Raw genomic sequence first — 20,893 nt, forward strand, 5'->3', positions numbered from 1 at the left:
ACAAACAACGGTCGACCTGTAATGTTAATGCAATACATCAAAGGTTGAGGTCACTGTAAATGTATTCACCTTGAGACAATATTTAAAGTCTACATGTGAAAGGTCATGTAGAATATACTGTGTTGTTATAGCTACACTCCAGTCCAGGATGGAAGTGATGGACACAAGACCACTATTACTAAGTAAGGCATGGCCATAGTTTATTCCAAAGGAATTCAGATCCATTCAAAATGGCCACCACTACTCCAGAATGAACATGTATGTATGGTTCTAAAGTTTCCTCTAACACATCTTTAACATCTTGTCATAACTACTTCTGAACAAAAAAGTACATTGAGGAAGGTTTTTCACTAATGAGTTGTGTATGGCCACTATGAACCTGACTAAAATTCAAATTCCTGCAACATTTATGATAGCCACCATAGCAACCATCTTAAAAAAAATGTTGCTGCTTTAGAATGGATAGTTGTACAGATAGGACTTTCACTGTAGGGTTGGATAGTCCAATAACCAAAATGATTTCTATTGCCCTTCCAGCCCAAGGGGGGGGGGGGTCAGAGCCACCATTTATGCAAAATCTGTTCCCCTCCCCCAAAGGATCTTTTTGACCAAACTTTGGGGCCTTAACAGTCACTAAGTTCGAAATGCATACTGATACATTCTTTTGCTTTTAAATAAAGAATTTAACACATTTGACAAGTGTGAAGGTAGGTCTTGGTCATTCATTTGATAAAAACAACTTTTTAACCCTTCATCCCAGCATGCTAATGGCTCATGGAATCTTGGCTATTGACAAGAAGTAATTTTAGGAATTTGCCATATTTGAACTTAGTGATCTTGAAAATAGGTCAAGGTAATTGATTTGAACAAACTTTGTAGCCCAGTATGCTACTTGCTTAATATCATTGCCCTGAGCCTCTTGGTTAGCATATTTGACCCCTGTGACCTTGAATGAAGGTCAAGGTCATTCATTTGATCAATTTTGATTGCCCTTCACCCCAGCATGCTATATGCCCAATATCAGGTCTCTAGGCCTTTTGGTTATTGAGAAGTCATTTAAAGATTTTAGCATATTCGAACCCTGTGACATTGAATGAAGGCCAAGGTCACTCGTTTGTGCCAAATATCAGGTCTCTAGGCCTTTTGGTTATTGAGAAGAAGTCGAAAATGTAAATTGTTTATGAACGGACGATGCACGACGAACGAAGACGGACAAAAGACGATTAGAAATGGTCACTTGAGACTCCATCTCAGGTGACCTAAAAACTTTTTAACATTTCATCCCAGCATGCTAATGGCCAGGCAATCTTGGCTACTGACAAGAAGTAATTTGAAGATTTTGCCACATTTGATCTCTGTGATCTTGAAAGTAGGTCAAGGTAATTGATTTGAACAAACTTTGTAGCCTTTCAATTCATCCTAGTATGCTACTTGCTCAATATCATTCATGGCCCTGGGCCACTTGGTTACTGAGAAGTTATAATGATTTGGAACGTTTGACCCCTGTGTCATTGAAAATAAGTCAAAGGTCATTAATTTGAACAAGGATGGATAGTATTGCAACAGCAATACAAAGTCCCCTGCCTGAGCTAAAGTGCACCTATTTATTTCCCTTTTTTTTTTTTAAATGTTTTTTTTTCGAGAAAAAAGTTTCGTAGATCAGAGTAGTACTTTAGAAAGAGTTGTCCGGACAACTGTTGCGTGACAGACAGACGGACGGACGGAGGGTAAACCTAAAGTCCCCCCGTTTTTCAAACGGCAGGGGACTAGTAAATTTGTAGCCCTTTATCCCTGCTTATTAATGGCCCAATATCAATATCCTTGTTATTTAGAAGGTGTTTAAATATTTCAACACATTTAACCCTGTGACCTTGAAAGTAAGTCAAGGTTATTCAGTTGAACAAACTTTGTAGCCCTTCACCCAAGAATGATACTAGCCCAATATCATGGCCCCGAGCCTCTTAGTTATTGAGAAGAATTCAAAAATGTAAATTGTTTACGACACATGATGGATGCTAGACAAAAGGCATAATAAAAACTGAATAGATTATTGTTCATAGACCAGGCTGAAGTTGTAGACATGTGGCATTGAATAAGTATCAAGTAGCTATGGCGATCATCTTTGAAATCTTGTTATTTTGTCAATGCTGCCAGGACTCCCACAGAGGAGTTGTATTCAATCAACAGAGGATTCCTAGTAATATTCAGACTTTGATGGTGGACATTTTGTGACTGACTATCAATATCCTGGATCAGTTACCCACTATCACAAGGAGACAAACATGAATATGCATTATCTAGCACAAGGGTAGCCGTCCTTAAATGACCTTAGCTGTTAGCTGAGATGTTACACAATACCAAACCAAATCTGTAGTAGTCATTGTAATAAGCATATTAACTTAACACTGAAGAAATATATATATATAATTCATTATTTATTTAGACTTTAGCTGGTATATTTTTTCAAGTTCATTTAATTGATCTTGAATGTGTTTTCCATCAGCTTCTGTTTGATTCTCATTTGATGATTTAAGTTTATGAAATAAGTCTGAACACACTTGCTTTTCTTTTGAACTCAAAAACTGCACCGAGAGTGAGAATCTGTTGGCTGAAGTTAATCCATGAACAACAGCCAGGACAGCACTTGAGTCTGAGTTTGAAAATCCTTGACATAGAGCAGTGAGAATATCGCCCAGAAGTCCAAAACTAATCTCTGTTTTAAAGATTTCCCCAAGACGTGGTCCTCCGATTTTTAGTAGGTAATCGTATTGACTTTCCACTGTTTTGTGATGTCTTCGCCAGTCTCTTGCAAATTCTTGTCCGTTTTTTGGTAAATTGTTAGCCTGAAATGCAAAAGGAACTTATATTAAGTTGCACTGAACTGTTAAAATAATTTTCATAGTTGTGTAGCAGGCTGGGTTTTACATGTAATTGTAAATTCTGTACATAGTTGTAGATCGCCTTCTAGCTTCCGGCTAGGGTGAATTTCCCTTTAGCTCAGTCGGAAGAGCAGCGGACCAGTAAGCCGAGGGTTCGATCCCGGCTGGCTGCACACTACTACTCCTTGAACTTTTACATTGGTGCCGCAGACAATTAGATATTGTGCAGAAAGCAATCAGATCACAGCAGCCTCATTAAATATGTGTGGAATATGATAATCAAATTTGAGAAAGGGATTTATGTAATATAAAGTCTACCAACTTCATTGGGCGGGGGATAATTAAAATATAGCTGGACAAATCTGAAAAATAGTAAACATACTAGTAACATAAACAAGAGGCCCAAAGGCTTTAACTGTTATCTGACTTTCATTGAATGGTCTGGTATGCAATTTTCATAAAAACATGAAAAATTACATAAGATGGGTTAAATACAAAACCATAAAGGGATATTTGTTATAGCATTTCTAATACTAGCAATATTATTTTCATATTGACATTCAAATCCTACATTAAATATTGTAGAGTTTAACACACACACCGTCCTCAGGGGGAAACCTGGGGCCCCAGGGTCATGAATTTCACAAATTGGGTAAAGTACTATAAGAACATTCCATATATGAAAAGATTTTGATTCTACCATATCATGATCTTGAGAAGAAGATTTTTGAAATCTCTTTTAATTCAACCACTGTTTGCCCTGCTCAGCGGGGCCCTTGGGCGTGGGGAACCATAATTATAATTCACAAATTCGGTTGCCCTTTGGCCGTGGAAACTGCCAAATTTCGTTGAAATTAGTTGAATGCATGGTTAATGAGAAGTTCAAAATGTTGCATTAATGTTTACGGACAGGGAACGACAAATGGGGCACAATGGCTGTATATCATCCTGATCCTTCGGGTCAGATGAGCTTAAAATGCTCTTATTAGACACTGTGAAAAACTCATTACAAACTTCATTAGTTTCCTTTGGCCTTTACACAGACACCAGACATTTTGATGGACAGATCCCAGGTTTAGAGCAGAATGCAACTGTGGAATAACTGTTTTTTGTTGCTGAGCATTACAGAAAAAATAACTTTGATACTTTTCACGTAACACTTACCATACATTATAATATCCAGAATCTTAATATCTATCCATATATTTGTAAGATTTATTTGTCTATAGCGGTCACAGTATTTTCGTATAGGCACTCTGCCCCCACCCTCATAGCCTGTGTTTTCTTTTGGGCGACAGCGACATCTCTCTCTCAGAATGTCAAAGTCTGATGTAGGGACAGAGGAAACTCGGGCTAACTCTGATATTACTTATAATCATATCTTGGTTATTATGTTAATTAGTTTATGGATTCCTACATACTAACTATGGAATAACTTTTGTTGATATCATAGTTATCATCTGCTTTACGTTTGAAACATACATTATAATATCCAGAATCTTAATATCTATCCATATATTTGTAAGATTTATTTGTCTATAGACTGAACATATATAGCAAGAAAACTGTTTTTAAGAAAAATAGTTCAACTGCAGAGTTTGAGTTAAAATACGGAGATTTCTGAAAAGAGCCAATATGTAATCTTGAAAACATTAATACCATTAAAATACATGTATCTTATAAGGGCATTTTTATTACTTGATAACTGAAAATGGTAATTGAAGGCCTTTCCTATATTCCATATTTATACAAAATAATTCACAGTCACCATTTCAAGTCAAAACAGAATCAATGTTTATGCTTTTATAAAGTCAAATCAGGTCAAACAAATGTCCCTACTACCTGCTATAGATACTGTTAATGAGCATAACAGCATCATTATGCTGTGCAATAATAATTCACATTGGCTTACTGTGTTTTCCTGAAACTTTTATGCATATTTTACCAAAATTAACAAGCAGCTTAGCAAATAAATTACATATCAACAGCAAGACCCATGGTTAGCCATGATACACACAAACAATTGATCAACAAGAGGCCCATAGGCCTTAACGGTCACATGAGTTTTTATATATTTTAGCAGATTTGATTCCTGTAACTTTGAATTCAAGGTCAACACCATTCCATCCAAGCATGCTACAGGCTAAAACATCAGGTTCCTAATTAGTGTTTGGTTTTCAAGAAGATGCAACGAAAAGATTTTAGCATATTAGAGTCTAGTGGCCTTGAATGAAGGTCAAGGATATTCATTTGAACAAACTTCATGGCCCTTCACCTCAGCTTGCTAAAGGCCCAATATCAAGCATCTGGGCCTATTAGTTATTGAGAAAATATCCTAATAAGATTTTAGAATATTTGACCCATGTGACCTTCTTTGAAGTCAAAGGTCATTCGTTGAACAATAGCTCTTCGCCGCAGCATGCTGAAGATCTAATATCAGGTCTCAGGGCCTTTTGCTTAGTGAGAAGAAGTCATTTAAAGACTTGAATAAAGGTCAAGGTCATTTATTTGAGCAATCTCGATAGCCTATCACCCCAACATGCTATAGACCCAATTTGAGGTCTCTATGCCTCTTGGTTATTGAGAAAAAGTTTAAATGTAAATTGTTTACAAAATAAGTTATATCAAACTTTACCCCCTACACAGGTGGTGAGGGGGGACGTGATGCCCCTGGATAATGAATTTCACAATTTTTATAAAGCACCTGAAGACCAGTAACACTCATTTTTAGAACAGTACATAATATATTCTGAAATAGATGGACCTGAAGAAGAAGATTGTTTATATTCATCTAATTTGACCACATAATTCACAATTTTGTTCTTCTTATGCAATGGAAGCTTCCTGCAAAACCTCATCAAAATGGGTTCAGGGGTTTTGAAGGAGATGTCAAAAATGTGGAAAAGTTTACGCATGATGTACCACGACTGATGGATCACGATAGCAACAGATCATCCTGACTGGGTCAAATGACCTAAAATTACAATGTAATACATTCTAATAAGGGTCTGTGTAATATTGGTTGGTGATGTGGCCGTGTAATATTACCTGGAACAGTTTCAAGTAAATCTTAATCATTAACAAAAAATATTGTTTTTTTGGTAGTCAAAGAATAACTGACCTGTTGAAGATCACTTCCTGTCGATTTAAGGGGTGCAGCATTCTTCATTTTAATTGCATGTGAATTCCATGGCTGGTCAAACACAATATTGTTGAGGTTGTCTCCCTTCTCTAATGGTTTCAGATGAGATGCTTTGACAATGTCTCTGTAAAAATAATAAATTTGTAATGATTTGGTGAAAATGCAGGTATTTCAACCAAAACAAAGGAATAAGATCCTACGCATTTCTTCAGTAAAACTTTACCTTAGGCAGACAGCCCAATACCAGACGGTCCAGCGCACTAGGACAATGAGAATGGTGTGTTATTATAAGGTCGGTCAGTCATTTATTTATTTATTTCACTTAATACATTAAAATCAATTTTTGTAAAAGTATTTTGCTTTTCTATACAGCGAATTGATTAAAGGATTATAGAATGGTCTTGTTTTTGTTTCAAACGTAAAGCAGATGATAACTATGATATCAACAAAAGTTATTCCATAGTTAGTATGTAGGAATCCATAAACTAATTAACATATATAACCAAGATATGATTATAAGTAATATCAGAGTTAGCCCGAGTTTCCTCTGTCCCTACATCAGACTTTGACATTCTGAGAGAGAGATGTCGCTGTCGCCCAAAAGAAAACACAGGCTATGAGGGTGGGGGCAGAGTGCCTATACGAAAATACTGTGACCGCTATAGACAAATAAATCTTACAAATATATGGATAGATATTAAGATTCTGGATATTATAATGTATGGTAAGTGTTACGTGAAAAGTATCAAAGTTATTTTTTCTGTAATGCTCAGCAACAAAAAACAGTTATTCCACAGTTGCATTCTGCTCTAAACCTGGGATCTGTCCATCAAAATGTCTGGTGTCTGTGTAAAGGCCAAAGGAAACTAATGAATTACGTTTCACCATTATGCAATACCGTATTTGACCTAATAAGGGTGCCCCTACCTTTTTTCAAGGAAATCAATCTTTGACTGAGTGTCAACATGGTGTTCAAAAGTAATAATTCATGTGAAAAGTTTTGCTGCTTTATGTGTTCAACTTTCTTCAGCAAATTAAGTAACTGGAACACAAGTTTTCGCCACATTTTGTCTATTCCTACAGACGACATGTCAGTGCAAAAGCACCCGAAACTAAACACACGTACAAATAATAACTTACCATCTTTATTTGAAGATAAAGTAAAAGACTTCATTGTTGTTGATAAATAACTTTTGTTCAAAACAGAAAGCTAGTGAAAGACATTGTAAATCAATTATTAGGTCAAAGAAAACGATGTCCGATATGATCTGGGAAATCACCTGTGTCTATAAATAGAACACAAACGAATGAACATTAATGGTGGAACACACGTTCTCTGGTCTAAAATCAGCAGGTTCAAGTGATGTTTAAGCTTAATATATGATAATGATAGATATCTTCATCTGGAATATTTTCATGACTGAATATTTTACTGTTTCCTCAGCCCTGGGTATTCTGCTATAAGGTATAGTCTGATTCATAAAACTTCAGAATAAATAATCTTAATAAGGGCGCCCCCACTGTCAATTACCCGCGCCCTGCGCCCTTATTAGGTCAAATGTGGTAATTGCATATTTTAACAAACTGATCCTCATACTTACTGAAACTCCTCATAAGTTTCCACCTTTTGTCCCACCGCCCGAAACTTTGCATCATTTTCTCGCCAATATCTCTTATCTGCATCTACAGCTGCATGTAATTCCTTTTCCAATTTGTCAAAATTTAGAGAATCTTCGTCATGAGACCTCGGCTTCTGTGTTGACATCTTAGACAGCGGAAGTTTTTTAGCTATAAGATAAAATACAAGTGATATAATTGTACCCATGTGGACTGGGACAACTGACTTTACACTATATGAGGTTTTTTCAGCTATACTATAGTTGTTCAGATAAAATACAAGTGATATAATTGTACCCTAATATGTACTGTAGGATTACCGTGTGGACTGGGAGAGTTGACTTTACACTAATCTGAGGTTTTTCAGCTATAAGATATAAAATACATGCTCTGTAATTGTACCCACAGGCGCTTGCATAGAAAATGTGATTTTCAATGTTTTTTGATATGACAGTGGTATGTTTACTCTGTAAAGTACAAGGCTAGCAACTCCGCCACGAGCGAAACAGCACACCACCACACTTGTTTGTTTGTTTGTTTGTGTTTTACGGCCCATCGACAAATAAGGTCATTTAGGGCCAAACAATAATATCATTTTGATTTTTTATGTTAAAATCTGATCAAATTGTTCATTTTATAAAGCATTCCTATTGTATATTTAGATCATTATGATAAAAAAGGGTTGGTTAAAAATGGTAAAATATATGTATATATATATGAATAGATTATGTGAACTTTGTGATATATATAGAACGTCACTTCAATCGACTAAAAAACACATTTATTCAAACTGACACGGCGCATACTATATACTACCGTCATCTAGAAACATTTATCTTTAACCTACCGTGTCACTCAATACAAATTGTTACATCCAAAACACAATAATCCATGAAAACATCGCCGAATTCCTGAATATTCTGTAAACTTGTGTGTTTACATTTGGTTTATTTTGTTTAATGCCTATTTAGTATTTATAGCCATGCAGGGTCATTTAAGGACATGCCAGGTTTTTAAGGTGGAGGAAAGCTGGAGTACCTGGAGAAAAACCACCGGCCTACGGTCAGTACCAGGCAACTGCCCCATGTGGGTTTTGAACACGCAACCCAGGACTTGAATTTACACTTATAATCTAAGATAATAATTTATATACTGATCATCAAATTAAAAATGAAAGGCAAAATCACTTTTTTCTTAATATCACTAACCATAATGGCATCTAATTGTGTATTTAAAAATATTTAATTCTTATCCTGTTAGACTTATAAAACATTATACTGTATACTTCATGATGAAAATTACTGCAAAAAAAATAAATTTTTATGTCGTTAAAATGCCACCGTGCTAAATCTCCCACTTTGAACAATCCCTTGGTGGGAGATCTCCCACTTTAAACAATCCCTTGGTGGGAGATCTCCCACTTTGAACAAACCCTTGGTGGGAGATCTCCCACTTTGAACAATCCCTTGGTGGGAGATCTCCCACTTGGAACAATCCCTTGGTGGGAGATCTCCCACTTTAAACAATCCCTTGGTGGGAGATCTCCCACTTTGAACAATCCCTTGGTGGGAGATCTCCCACTTTAAACAATCCCTTGGTGGGATATCTCCCACTTTGAACAATCCCTTGGTGGGAGATCTCCCACTTTAAACAATCCCTTGGTGGGAGATCTCCCACTTTGAACAATCCCTTGGTGGGAGATCTCCCACTTTGAACAATCCCTTGGTGGGAAATCTCCCACTTTAAACAATCCCTTGGTGGGAGATCTCCCACTTTAAACAATCCGATGGTGGGAGATCTCCCACTTTGAACAATTCCATGGTGGGAGATCTCCCACTTTGGCATCTCCAAATTTGTGGAAAATATTTTTCTTTTCAAAAAGGGAGAAACTTACCTCTCGCTCCCTATTTCAAATTTATTTTAATTCTTAATAGACAACACAGGGGGTGTCATTTAATACAATATGTTTCTGATCCCACCAGTCACCAAATCCCCAACCCAGGGCCAAAAACTGATCAACCCAACCTTTAAATATGACAAATACATATGAAGATTTCCTATGCTGATCTTAAGTCATATTTGAAGGTTAGAGCAAAAAACAACCATTTTTTGGCCCAGGGATAGGGATATGGTGGGATGGGGTCAGAAACATTGTAAATAACATCCCCTGTGTCATCTTATCATACATGTATCTTCACAATTTCAGGTTGATAAAATCAAAATTAAAGATTTTTGGCTAGGGGCCGGGGTACTTAATTCTTATGCAGGAGAATTATATATTGTCCAGGATTAATAACAAATGAGGATTATGAAATAAATATAAATCTTTTATATTGCAAAAAAGAAAAAGAAATTGTGTGTAGTCTCATCTCATCTGTAAACTTTTTGCATTTTAATCTTTAAAACTATTGGTCCAATTTTGACCAAATTATTTGAAATTTGACATGGATCATCACTTGGACATTGGGATATGATTTATAAAATTCATGGGGCTGAGGAGTAGGTAGGTAAAAATAGGTTTGTATTTCAAAATTCCTTCTCTTAATTTCAAATCAATTTCTATATACTATAGACAACATTCAATTCAACTCTGACGGCAAACCGGACGTGAATCGTGAATGATAAGTTACCCAGTGTTAAATCAAAACTTTGAGCTGCCTATAGAGGACCAATAGGTTCTGCAGGCGGAAACTACATAAGGTAACATAAGGTATGATTAAAAAAAAATTAAAATACTTCGAGCTGTCAAATAATTAAAGGTGCTACACCTCCTACAAATAGCATTTTTTATCTATTAAGAACACAAATAGACTTACATGTATTTTTCTTCAGCAATGAAAGTTACACACTTTACATTATTACCATTTCTGAAAGTTTCATCTTCTTATTTATCTTTGAAATTAAAAAAATAAAAATAACTAGAAATCGTTTCTGAACAATTTGACGGGCTTTTCACACCTATGTCAGATTTTGTCTTTGGTGAAAGGGAGGTAGCATACTTTTAGAATTACTTCCCTCCTACCACTGATAGCCAGTTACCCCTAACCAAAACCGTTTTTATACAAAGAATATATAGGGAAATTTTCAAAAAGGTGTACTACCTTAACCAGAAGTGCTATCAAGACACCGAAGGTATCAATATCATCGGAATGACATACTCTATTGATCTGTAGAAAAAGCTTTCAAAAATAGTAAAAAATGAAAAATTTCTTAAAATAGCATAACTTTGACCTTTGTCACACTTTTTTACAAGACATATTTTGTGATAACTTGTAGAAGAAAAAAGTTGTCTCCAGATGTATTCTACAATAATATACTATTGTAACATCTGTACATTAAACGGTTATTGAGATATAGCCATTTTAACATTTTAAGGCATGACGTCATGGCGGCCATCTTGGATTTTGGATCAACTTTAAAATTGCAAACTTTTGTCGGGACTATCTCAGGACTATTTTAGACAAGTTTGAGCTGAATCCCACTGGTGGAATTTGAGAAGAAGTTTAAAATGTGAAACGATTTTTAATATAGAATATATAGGGAAATTTTCAAAATGATGTACTACATTAACCGGAAGTGCTATCAAGACACCGAAGGTATCAATATCATCGGAATGATCTACTCTATTGATATGTAGAAGAAGTTTTCAAAAATAGTAAAAAATGAAAAATTTCTAAAAATAGCATAACTTCCCAGTGGGCACACAACGTCTGGAGAACGTTGCAGTTACGTCAGGATGCAACGTTGCATTTAGGTTGTAGTAATGTTGCAAATGAAAGTTTGGGGAACGTTTTCATACAACGTTCCCACAACGTTACTGAGTTACGATGTGGCAACGTTTTATTTACGTTGTATAGACGTTGTCACAACGTCGTATTATTTTATTTTCTACTATTGTTACCTATTATGTACAACAAAAACTCAAGTTTTTTAAAACATTATTTTAATGTCTTTATTTCCATGTGTCCATGTGCTTGCACTCCTCCCATCGATCATATCTCTGATGTCTCCGATTACCTCGGTGCATCCAGTTATCACCATTTAATCTGTAAATAGAAAAATAATCAAACAATTATTATTGATATACCGTAAACTTTTCCGCAATATATCATAACGTGCTCGGTTAACAAATATGCGTGAAACTAAACTTATGCCCGGTGATACCAAAAACGTACATCCGTTGTACGTACGTACGTGAAGATAAATCATAGCATGCCTGATCTGTTTGTAAATAAACACAAGTCAATTTCAAACGCAGTGTAATTAACAAAATACGAATCATATAGAACTTACCTTGAATTACTGATCTGTATTCGGGAAGAAAGCTGATTCCATATGTTATTTTGAAAGCAAATACATAATCCAGTATAGCAAGTCAACAGTCCAATTGAAATGTGTGTGTGTACGGCCCACGTGTGTTTGCAGAACAAAGAACCGGAAGTTAAAATTACCGCGCAAATATCAATACTCTTTTTTCTTCTCTCTATCTATTTCTTTTCCCGAAAATAATTGCAACGGTTTCAACCAAAACACGATATTTTCATGCAGTAAAAACTGAAATTAAAGTCGTTTAAAAAAAAAGGTTTTTGAAATGAATGCGAATGTTTGCATTGCCCCCTGGCGGATATATATTGCAACATAAAGGGAGGTAACACCGATTTGTTATCGTAACCTTGTAAGTTCGTTTGATCACATTTATTTACAAGTATAAAAGGAGGTCTTACAGCAAAATTGGATCAGGAAAGGATCAATGATCGATATTATATAATTAGGGCACATTATAGGCGACGTAGGTTGCTTTTAAACTAATCTAAACATATTCATTATTGAAAAATAAAATTTCGAGCAAATTAGATAATTAAATTTATCTTTATCATGAAATTTGATGTTTTCGTTCGGTATGTCTTTGGCATTTATGTAAACTTGCAAGCCATTTAAAATTAACAACAAATACACAAAGTTTGCATTAAAACCTTGTTACAACGTTGTCACAACGTCAAAAGCTAACGTTGCACTAACGTTTGACATTAAACGTTCTCACAACATTGTAGAAAAGTCCCGGACGTTGTGACCTGAATAGGACGTTTTCCGGACGTTCTCCGAACGTTTTGTGTCCACTGGGTTTGACCTCCAGCGAGCTTTTTTGTTTGGCCCCAGATGAATCCTACATGAATACCTTTGAATATTTTAAACCTCATACCGTTTTTGAGCTGTGGCCATTTAAGCAAAATAAGCTTTGACGTCATGGCGGCCATTTTGGATTTTTCGACCTACTTAATTTTTATTTCCTGCACCCCTTCAAATCATTCTATAATAAAGGCTGAAAAAGAAATCTGAATAACTTTAACCATTTTGGCGTTACAGTTTCTACAAAATGAAATGCAGAAGATTAGGAAGAATGATAATAATAAGAAGAGGAAACAGAACAAAAACAATAGGTCTTTTCACCACAAAGTGAAAAGCCCTAATTAATTGCATCCTGACGAAGTTCTATTTTGCTCCGCCTCCATACTGACTGAAATACTGATTGCGAATGTGCCGAAAACAAACACAAACGAGCAGGAACCAAATGTCAAGCAAGGAATTTTGACCAAACTTGACATGGATCATCACTTGGACATTGGGATATAATGGAATTGGAACAAATGCGGAAATGAAAGTATGGAACATTTTTCTGAAAAACAACAAGATTCAATGGAAAAAAACATACTAGTGAGCAAATCAGGAACACCCAATGCTATTAGGAACAACCAAATTTCCAAGGAAGCTTATATATATAACGCAATAAGAAACAAACACAGGAAATGGACAAAATATCTGTAAAAACCCAGACAACCTCCAGTTGTTTAAAAGAGCAAGAAACAAAGCTACAAGATCGAGAGATACGAAATCAAAATGCTCGTACGAGGAAAACCTGGCAGCAGAAATCAAAGATAAACCTAAATGTTTTTTGGGGATATGTGAGAGACAAAACAAAAAGTACTGTCACCATGGTAACTAAGATGAATGGGGAAATAACCACATCTGACAAAGAAACAGCTGACACATTTAATAAATACTTCGCCAGCGTCTTTACCAAAGATGCTATGCAGAACCCACCAGAATTTCCAGCAAAACTTTTTGACCAAGAACTGTCTGATAACATCACGGATCAAATGGTAGAGAAATCACTAAAGAAAGTCAACCCTAACAAAGCACCTGGACCAGACGGGCTACAACCAAAACTATTTGTAGAAACAAAAGAAAAAATAGCAAAACCACTCGTAAAGTTTTCAACAGAAGTCTACAAAGGGACTCTCCCCATAGACTGAAAAAAAGCCAATGTCATAAAACTTGGATTTATAGTGTAAACACATGGAAATTGAAAACTCAACAAAAAATACCAGCTGCACACTACCAAGGAATGAGGGAAATGTCCAAATAAAAAAGGTGATCACAGAAAAAGACCTAGGAATGACCTTTGACTCAAAACTAAAATTCAGTGAACATGTTAGCATATATCTGAGAAAAAGACAAACCAGATACTTAGATTTCATCTTCAGAACATTTGCTTTCATAGATACATGTATCTACATGTTCAAACAACTATACAAAACTCTCCTGAGACCCCATCTTGAGTAATGAAGTGTCGCGCAACCAAATGTGTGATGGAAGCTTAGTAGCAAACCTACCGTACCATGAAAGACTGAAAACCTTAGGACTTCCAACATTAGAGTAAGACTAAGGGCGGATCAAATTCAAGTTTATAAAATCATGAATGGAATAGACATCGTCAACTCCAGCAGACATGCTCAAAATATCTAGAAGCCCTACCAGAGGATACAGTAAAAAACTATACAAAAGGAATGTAAGACTGAATACTAGCTTCAGTAACAGAGTAACAGATGTCTGGAATAGCCTTTCCGAACATGTAGTATCTGCTGATAACATCAACACCTTCAAGAGTAGACTAAATAGTTTTTGGAAACACCACCCACACAACATTTTATCCATCTTTCTACTAGCTCTAATTATATATAGCTTGAATAATTGACAATGAGAATTTCATAGATCAGTTTTGAGCCTAACCCCCTAGCTCAATTTCCAGTTTTTTTACCAGAGTTTTTAATTATTATATATTTGTATCCTCATAAATAACCAGTTAGTTGGTGAGGCTTTGGTTTGGTTTATTTTGTTTAACGTCCTATTAACAGCTAAGGTCATTTAAGGACGGCCTCCCGTGCGTGCGACATGTATGTGTGTGGTGAGTGCGTATGTGTGTTTTGGGAGGCTGCGGTATGTTTGTGTTAAGTCTCCTTATGATAGGTCGAAACTTTTGCCGATTTATAGTGCTACCTCACTGAAGCATACTGCCGAAGACACCTAGCAGCACACCCCACCCGGTCACATTATACTGACAACGGGTGAACCAGTCATTCCACTCCTAATATGCTGAGTGCTAAGCAGGAGTAGCAACTGCCATTTTTAAAGACTCTGGTAATATATGTCTCGGCCAGGGGACAGAACCCAAAGCCTTTCCTCACAGGGGCGAACGCTCAACTAAGGCCAAAAATGAGGTATTGTCAAGGGAGACATTAGGAAGAAGAAAGCTGATAAGAAAGAAGAGAAAAGATAAGATCCCAAATTTAGTCGCCTCTTACGATCATGCAATGGGGCAGCAGGTACAATTCTTACGCCCTACCTGCAGGGCAAAGTTGGTGAGGCTACCTCGCCACTATACTGGAGATGTGTAAATACTATATATGAGTAACTAGCTGTAATACTGTAAATATGTAGCCAATTTTTACTCCTTGTACCGGAACCGCAAGTTCGGGGACTAGTATCAAGAAAAAGAAATGAAGGCAACATAACTAGTCACTCCCAAGACTATCAATCATCGCAGCAACGTTGGTTTCTTTCATAGGCAGGGATATTCAAAAGTTCATCATAACTTCTTGGCTTCATTACGACAATTTTTGACATTATAAAATTATTTTTTTGTCTGTAGTTCTTAAATAGGCATACACATATATGGACTAAATGTCATTAATTGTCAAAATAATAACAATTTATTGCACTCTGTGGAAGGTGTAGCATCTTTAAACCACTAAAAACGGTTATTTGACACAGGATACAGTTGGGTCCATTCTCACAAAGTGGTGCACCATTAGAAAATATTGAACATTTTTTTCTAGAATGTCCTCTATATAATGAATTTAGAATACATATTTACACAGTATTTATATTATTGGTTTGGTAAATGTGAACATTTTATTAAATGGCTCTCTTCTCTATTATAAGCAAAACTTTCTCTCAACTATGATCTTTCTTTTCCTCCATTAATTGATAATAAGCATTCCATTATACTATATTGTTAAATAATTAGAATTACAACTATACCACTAAAATTATTATAATATTTATAACGGAAGTACGGAAAGGACCTGTATAGGCTTAGCCTGTTGTCCAATCCACTTTATATCTAAAATCTATCTCTATTATGAAATATTGTATGTAAATTAATTCAAATGCTTGATTGAATGAAATATTTTGAAATGAAAGTTCTCACAAAGTAGTGCATTTTGTGTGTATTTGAGAATTATTTGAGTGTACTTGAGTAAAAAAGTCAAGTCGTCCAGGGTCTTCTGGGGGTTTGCCTTTGTATCATTCATAACAACAAATCTACTGTCAGCCTCAGGGACACATTGACACAGTATGGATGTAGGTGTGGATCTGTTAATGTGCAAGAACGTCCCAAAATACGGTAAGTATTCAAATAATAGTCCTTCAATATGGTGTACATTATCATGTGTTTATTTTACCCGAAAAAAAGAGCAATATGTTTAAACAGAAAGTAACTTACCAATTTTTTCTCAAAAGCGTCCTTACCAACTCCACCATGCTCCGACACGTTGTCACGTGATATCATCTGCGTCAGTTTAACTCTTAATAATGTAGTTTAACAAATAAAACGAAGTAAGCAAGAATACATAAAATAAATCGATCTTGGGTTAATGAAACCTTTATCGGTTTTTAAATTTGCAAAAATGTCAGAGATCAGAAAGACAATATGTGTTAGTTTACAACAAGTTGCACTGCTGGTGTGGAGTTACGAGCAGGTCGATTCTTGAGGTCAAGAGTCTCGTTCATCCAGACTCTTAGACATTTAGTTCCTGTTGGTGAAGCGAAGTGTAAACATCGAAGGAAAAGACTGAGGTTGTAGCCCAGAAGAAGACAAGTATGGTAATAAGTTCTTGCATTTCTGATTGATATAAACCAAATACTTATGTACATATTATTTGCGAAACAACCCGTGTATATAACTAGAAAGTAGGTTATTTTTGTACATGTGTGCATGTAACGTTACGCTGGTAAGAGAGCGGTATATTGTGAAATATCTTCCTATAGCCCAAGTTTTCTCTGGCCCTATCACCATGTGATTGTCTGGTGTGGGGCCAGAGCGCACTACTATATGAAAACGTAGAATTATCCGACACCGTTTGGTGTCGCTAAGAATTTGGTGCAAATACAATAAAATCGGGTGTGCCATAACCTACCTTACATATATGGACAAATGAGATATTTTTTTACCCTCATACATGTGAAATAAATGCTTATGAATTTGAATTTTTATTGGCCAAAACAGCAATGGATATATATACGTTGCAAACCCACGTAAAGATACCGCTATTTGTGATTTTTGGATAATTGTCCAAAATTGATCAAACTTGTCCATGAAAGGTTAACTCCCAGACAAGATTGATAGAGTAAATTTTCAACATCATGGGTATGTCAGTGGGGGGAAACCGTGACCTGTAAAACAGATATGGAAACACTAAAAGTTGGATAATGGCGGAGGAATGTGCCAGCTCGCGGTAAGTTTGATGCTTATAAATTAAACTCATTTACTGTTGTGACGTTTACAGGGTCCGTATCAGTCACTACTGATGATCCATATTGTCTAACATATAATTAGTTTTACTCTAGTCCTCAGTGCAAAAATATACAGAAATATACAGCTGACCTGGCTGTGTTTATGTAATATACATCAAGTACTAACTAGCTATACAGATGAAATATAACACAATAATTGCTCAGTTCCTCTGAGTAATCCTACAGTAGAAATACAAATATACCTAAACAGAGAGCTATTTATATTAACAGAATAATATCCTACATGAAATACTGAGTGCTCCCTGACCAAAATAAATCTTCCCTATCTGGGGTTTATTCAGGGTAATATCACATTATACAACTATAATTACTATAAGGGTAAAAGAGTTTCAACACTCATTGACCGAGTGAGCACTCACTTTGACTGAGTGCTCACTTTTACCGAGCACTCACTTCAAGGAGTACTCACTGCTACCGAGCACTCAAAATACCGAGCACTCACTGAGTACTCACTTACTGAGCACTCCCTAGCATATATTTAACTTTAGGCATGTACGTACAACTCTGTGCTCTCAGACACTTTCTTATAAACCACGAGCAGACCCAAGGCTATTGATATTGATCAACTTACAACTTATGTGATGTACCGATCACATAGACTTACTAGAGTCCCCACGGAGAAGGGAAGCCTTACTCAGGCACATCTACCTCCGTACTCTACTGTAAGTTATCAACTACACATACATTGCTTTGATATAGGGAAGCCTTATTCAGGCACGTCTATATCTGTATTATTACCTTTTTATCCGGCCTTTACGCGTCTGTGTCTGACGAAGAAGTGACCCCTATCTAGCTTCGACCGCCGCCTTTTATACTCTCGCAATAGTGGAAGCTAGAGCCACCTATTATAAAATCAGGATCTTTAGAACGCTTCTAAACCTCCTAGGTGTATATTACTTACAAACGTCTACCTGACGTCGAGACTAATAAACAAAGTGGAAGACGGACAGTCCGGAACTACAGGTAACACAACAGTGGTTCACCACACTGTATCGATATCAACAATTTAATAAGTGCACAGGACCCGTAACGCTTAACACACAATGGATTTAAAAAACTGACATCAGTATATGCTGTAGTTATTGCAAACACTTCTACACCCTTTCTCAAGAAAATGTTCACACCAGAGACACACCGCTAAGAATATTACTACCAGTTCCTTCATGTTTATATGTTGGTCACCCATAGGTGGCATATCAAGAGGCCAGTTAGTGTACATATAATCACCATTATAGTAGCCCCTGCACCCATTGTAACAATGTAACCGGTTTGGAGTAAAGGATACTACAGCTACCATTAAATTTTCCTTTTCGACATAAGACTGAAGCAGGTTTGTGAACACACACAGTTTGTCCTCGGGCAATTCTAGAGACTTTTTTACCATATCAATCACCATACCTAGAAACACCAAACGGGTGGTCAGGCTGACAAGCTTGGACCAGTTGATCGAGAAACTGAGCTGTCGTAGCACGCGGATTAATGTTGTAAGAGCCAAATGGCAACACTCCTCTGATTTTTCCAGAAATAGAAAATCATCAAGGTACGAAATAACGGTATAAAACCAAATTTGTGTTTCAGGATACGGCAGACCGCTGTACTTAAGTCTCAAATGAATGTCAGGGCCTTGTTTCCATAGAGTTTTACAAACATTTGAAAAGGGCCTGTTTCCAGTAATGTTAATTCTCCGTATAATTTCTTATCTAGCTCAACTACAGTTTTTTTCTTTTCCGAAGAATAATTTTACACCTTTCCGACACCCAGATTTCATAATGTCAGTGAAAATGTATTTTTATGAAGTTGTCATTTTGAGCATCAAAGACATAAGGTCGTAAATAAAAGGTTATCTCGAAATTGTAATTCGCAACATAGTATAAATTTCTTTTGATAAATATTTCCAAAACATCGTGTTTATTCATAAAACATAAAACAAAAATTTTCTTGGATGAAAATGCACTTGCAGAGACACAATTATGAAGAAAAATGCCATAAAATTGCAATTTTCTCCCGTTATATAGTTTTGGATGCAAATTTCCATCACAAAATCGGATAGAGCTTTACTTGTTTCATATGTGTACCAAAAATCAGCTAATTCCATGTGGTGGAACGTTCTCATATCGCCGCCTGAATGTGGTTGTAAATTGAAAGAAAAAGGGAAATGAGTAACAACCTTGTCTGAAACCCTATTATATAGCTTATTATATACAAAATTTTATATTGAATATCAGAGCGGATATTTTCATGACAGTTTTATGATATCTAACGACTAAATAAACAGTATCGATATAAAGATTTACACTGACGACACCCTGATACATGAATACTGTTCTATCTCAAGTTGTCCTCTTTTGAATTTTCTGATCGTGTGACCTTGTACATTTATCCGTATCTTCTTGTCTTTGTCTATACGTTTACGGAATCATTGACTCGACGCTAGCTATTCTTGTCTCACTTTCCTTGTTTTATTGTCACAACTCCAAAGCGTTGTGGCTCTGTCAGGGTTGGGACCCTGACTTGTCTCACTTTCTTTGTGCCTGCCGACCACGCCACATCGAATAGATAGATTATCCATATGAAATACTTTATTTTGTTCTAAGTAATCAATCAATTCTGCGCTTCTTGGAGGTATTGAATGTGATTTATTATATTGTCTTGTTATTTTGTGTAATTAGTTGTTCGTTATTTATCACACATTTTCGCATAATTGTACCAAGTGAAACTACTAAGTATTAGCTGTTTACAGCAATCATCAGTGGCTTGATATTTTGTTACTTTATCAACGCTTCATAAACCAATCGTTATTGTTTCAAGATGGAGGGTAAATGTGTTGGAGAAGGCTGTCAACTATACTTCAAGAAACGTAGTGGCAATAAGAACAGAAGTGCACGCAATGTAAATAGTCCACAATATAAATGGCTCCTAGATACGCTGGTGCAACAAGGATTGATGTCAGCAAAGGAACAAGCACTTATTTGCCAGAAGTGCTACATGAAGTATCTTCGGAACAAAAATCAGCCTGAACCTGAACCCGAGCAGAACCAGGAAATAGAGGAAGAAGACGACTCCCCGTCCCATATCCTGCCGTTGCTGACCCTTCATGATCTTTTGAATGGATCATCTTCACACAAAAAATGCTGTCTCTGTCTTGTTACCTTTGCAATAAATGGAACAAAATCATCAGTCTTACCAAAACGTGCAAGACATCACCTGATCTATTCACACAAAATCTGGTGTCCCACCTCATCCCGCGTCTGCTCCATTCACCTTATTGGTAACGACTTAGATCCGTCTACAGAGGTTGTCCTTGATGGTAGAGGTTCCTTGG

General features: G+C 36.2%; 2 protein-coding genes across 8 annotated transcripts in view; one reads left to right on the plus strand and one right to left on the minus strand.

Moving 5' to 3' along the window:
• Window positions 1-2,411: 2,411 nt before the first annotated feature.
• LOC117318011 (coiled-coil domain-containing protein 103-like) lies at window positions 2,412-16,592 on the minus strand. The gene is made up of 4 exons (XM_033872986.1): window positions 16,481-16,592; window positions 7,623-7,809; window positions 6,001-6,145; window positions 2,412-2,843 (listed from the first exon to the last, which is right to left on the minus strand). The coding sequence occupies exons 2-4, from the start codon at window positions 7,784-7,786 to the stop codon at window positions 2,436-2,438; spliced, it is 717 nt and encodes a 238-aa protein (XP_033728877.1). The 5' UTR covers window positions 7,787-7,809; window positions 16,481-16,592; the 3' UTR covers window positions 2,412-2,435.
• Window positions 16,593-16,767: 175 nt separating this feature from the next.
• LOC117318010 overlaps window positions 16,768-20,893 on the plus strand; it is a 58,390-nt gene continuing 54,264 nt past the window's right edge. For 5 of the 7 annotated variants that reach the window (XM_033872981.1, XM_033872983.1, XM_033872982.1 and 2 more), the window contains exon 1: window positions 16,768-16,860. The gene's annotated coding sequence lies outside the window, so the exon portion shown is untranslated. The remainder of the gene's footprint in view (window positions 16,861-20,893) is intronic. The other 2 variants (XR_004530288.1, XR_004530289.1) reach the window with 1 other exon arrangement.

Source organism: Pecten maximus, chromosome 19, assembly GCF_902652985.1.
Source record: "Pecten maximus chromosome 19, xPecMax1.1, whole genome shotgun sequence".
Lineage (NCBI taxonomy): Eukaryota > Metazoa > Mollusca > Bivalvia > Pectinida > Pectinidae > Pecten > Pecten maximus.

Excerpts from the sequence above, each read along its gene's own strand:
- LOC117318011 (XM_033872986.1), bottom strand. The coding sequence starts at position 7,786 with ATGTCAACACAGAAGCCGAGGTCTCATGACGAAGATTCTCTAAATTTT. Across the intron at positions 6,146-7,622 it reads GAAACTTATGAGGAGTTTCA|AGACATTGTCAAAGCATCTC; the intron begins GTAAGTATGAGG and ends TTATTTTTACAG. Across the intron at positions 2,844-6,000 it reads CAGGAAGTGATCTTCAACAG|GCTAACAATTTACCAAAAAA; the intron begins GTCAGTTATTCT and ends TTTGCATTTCAG.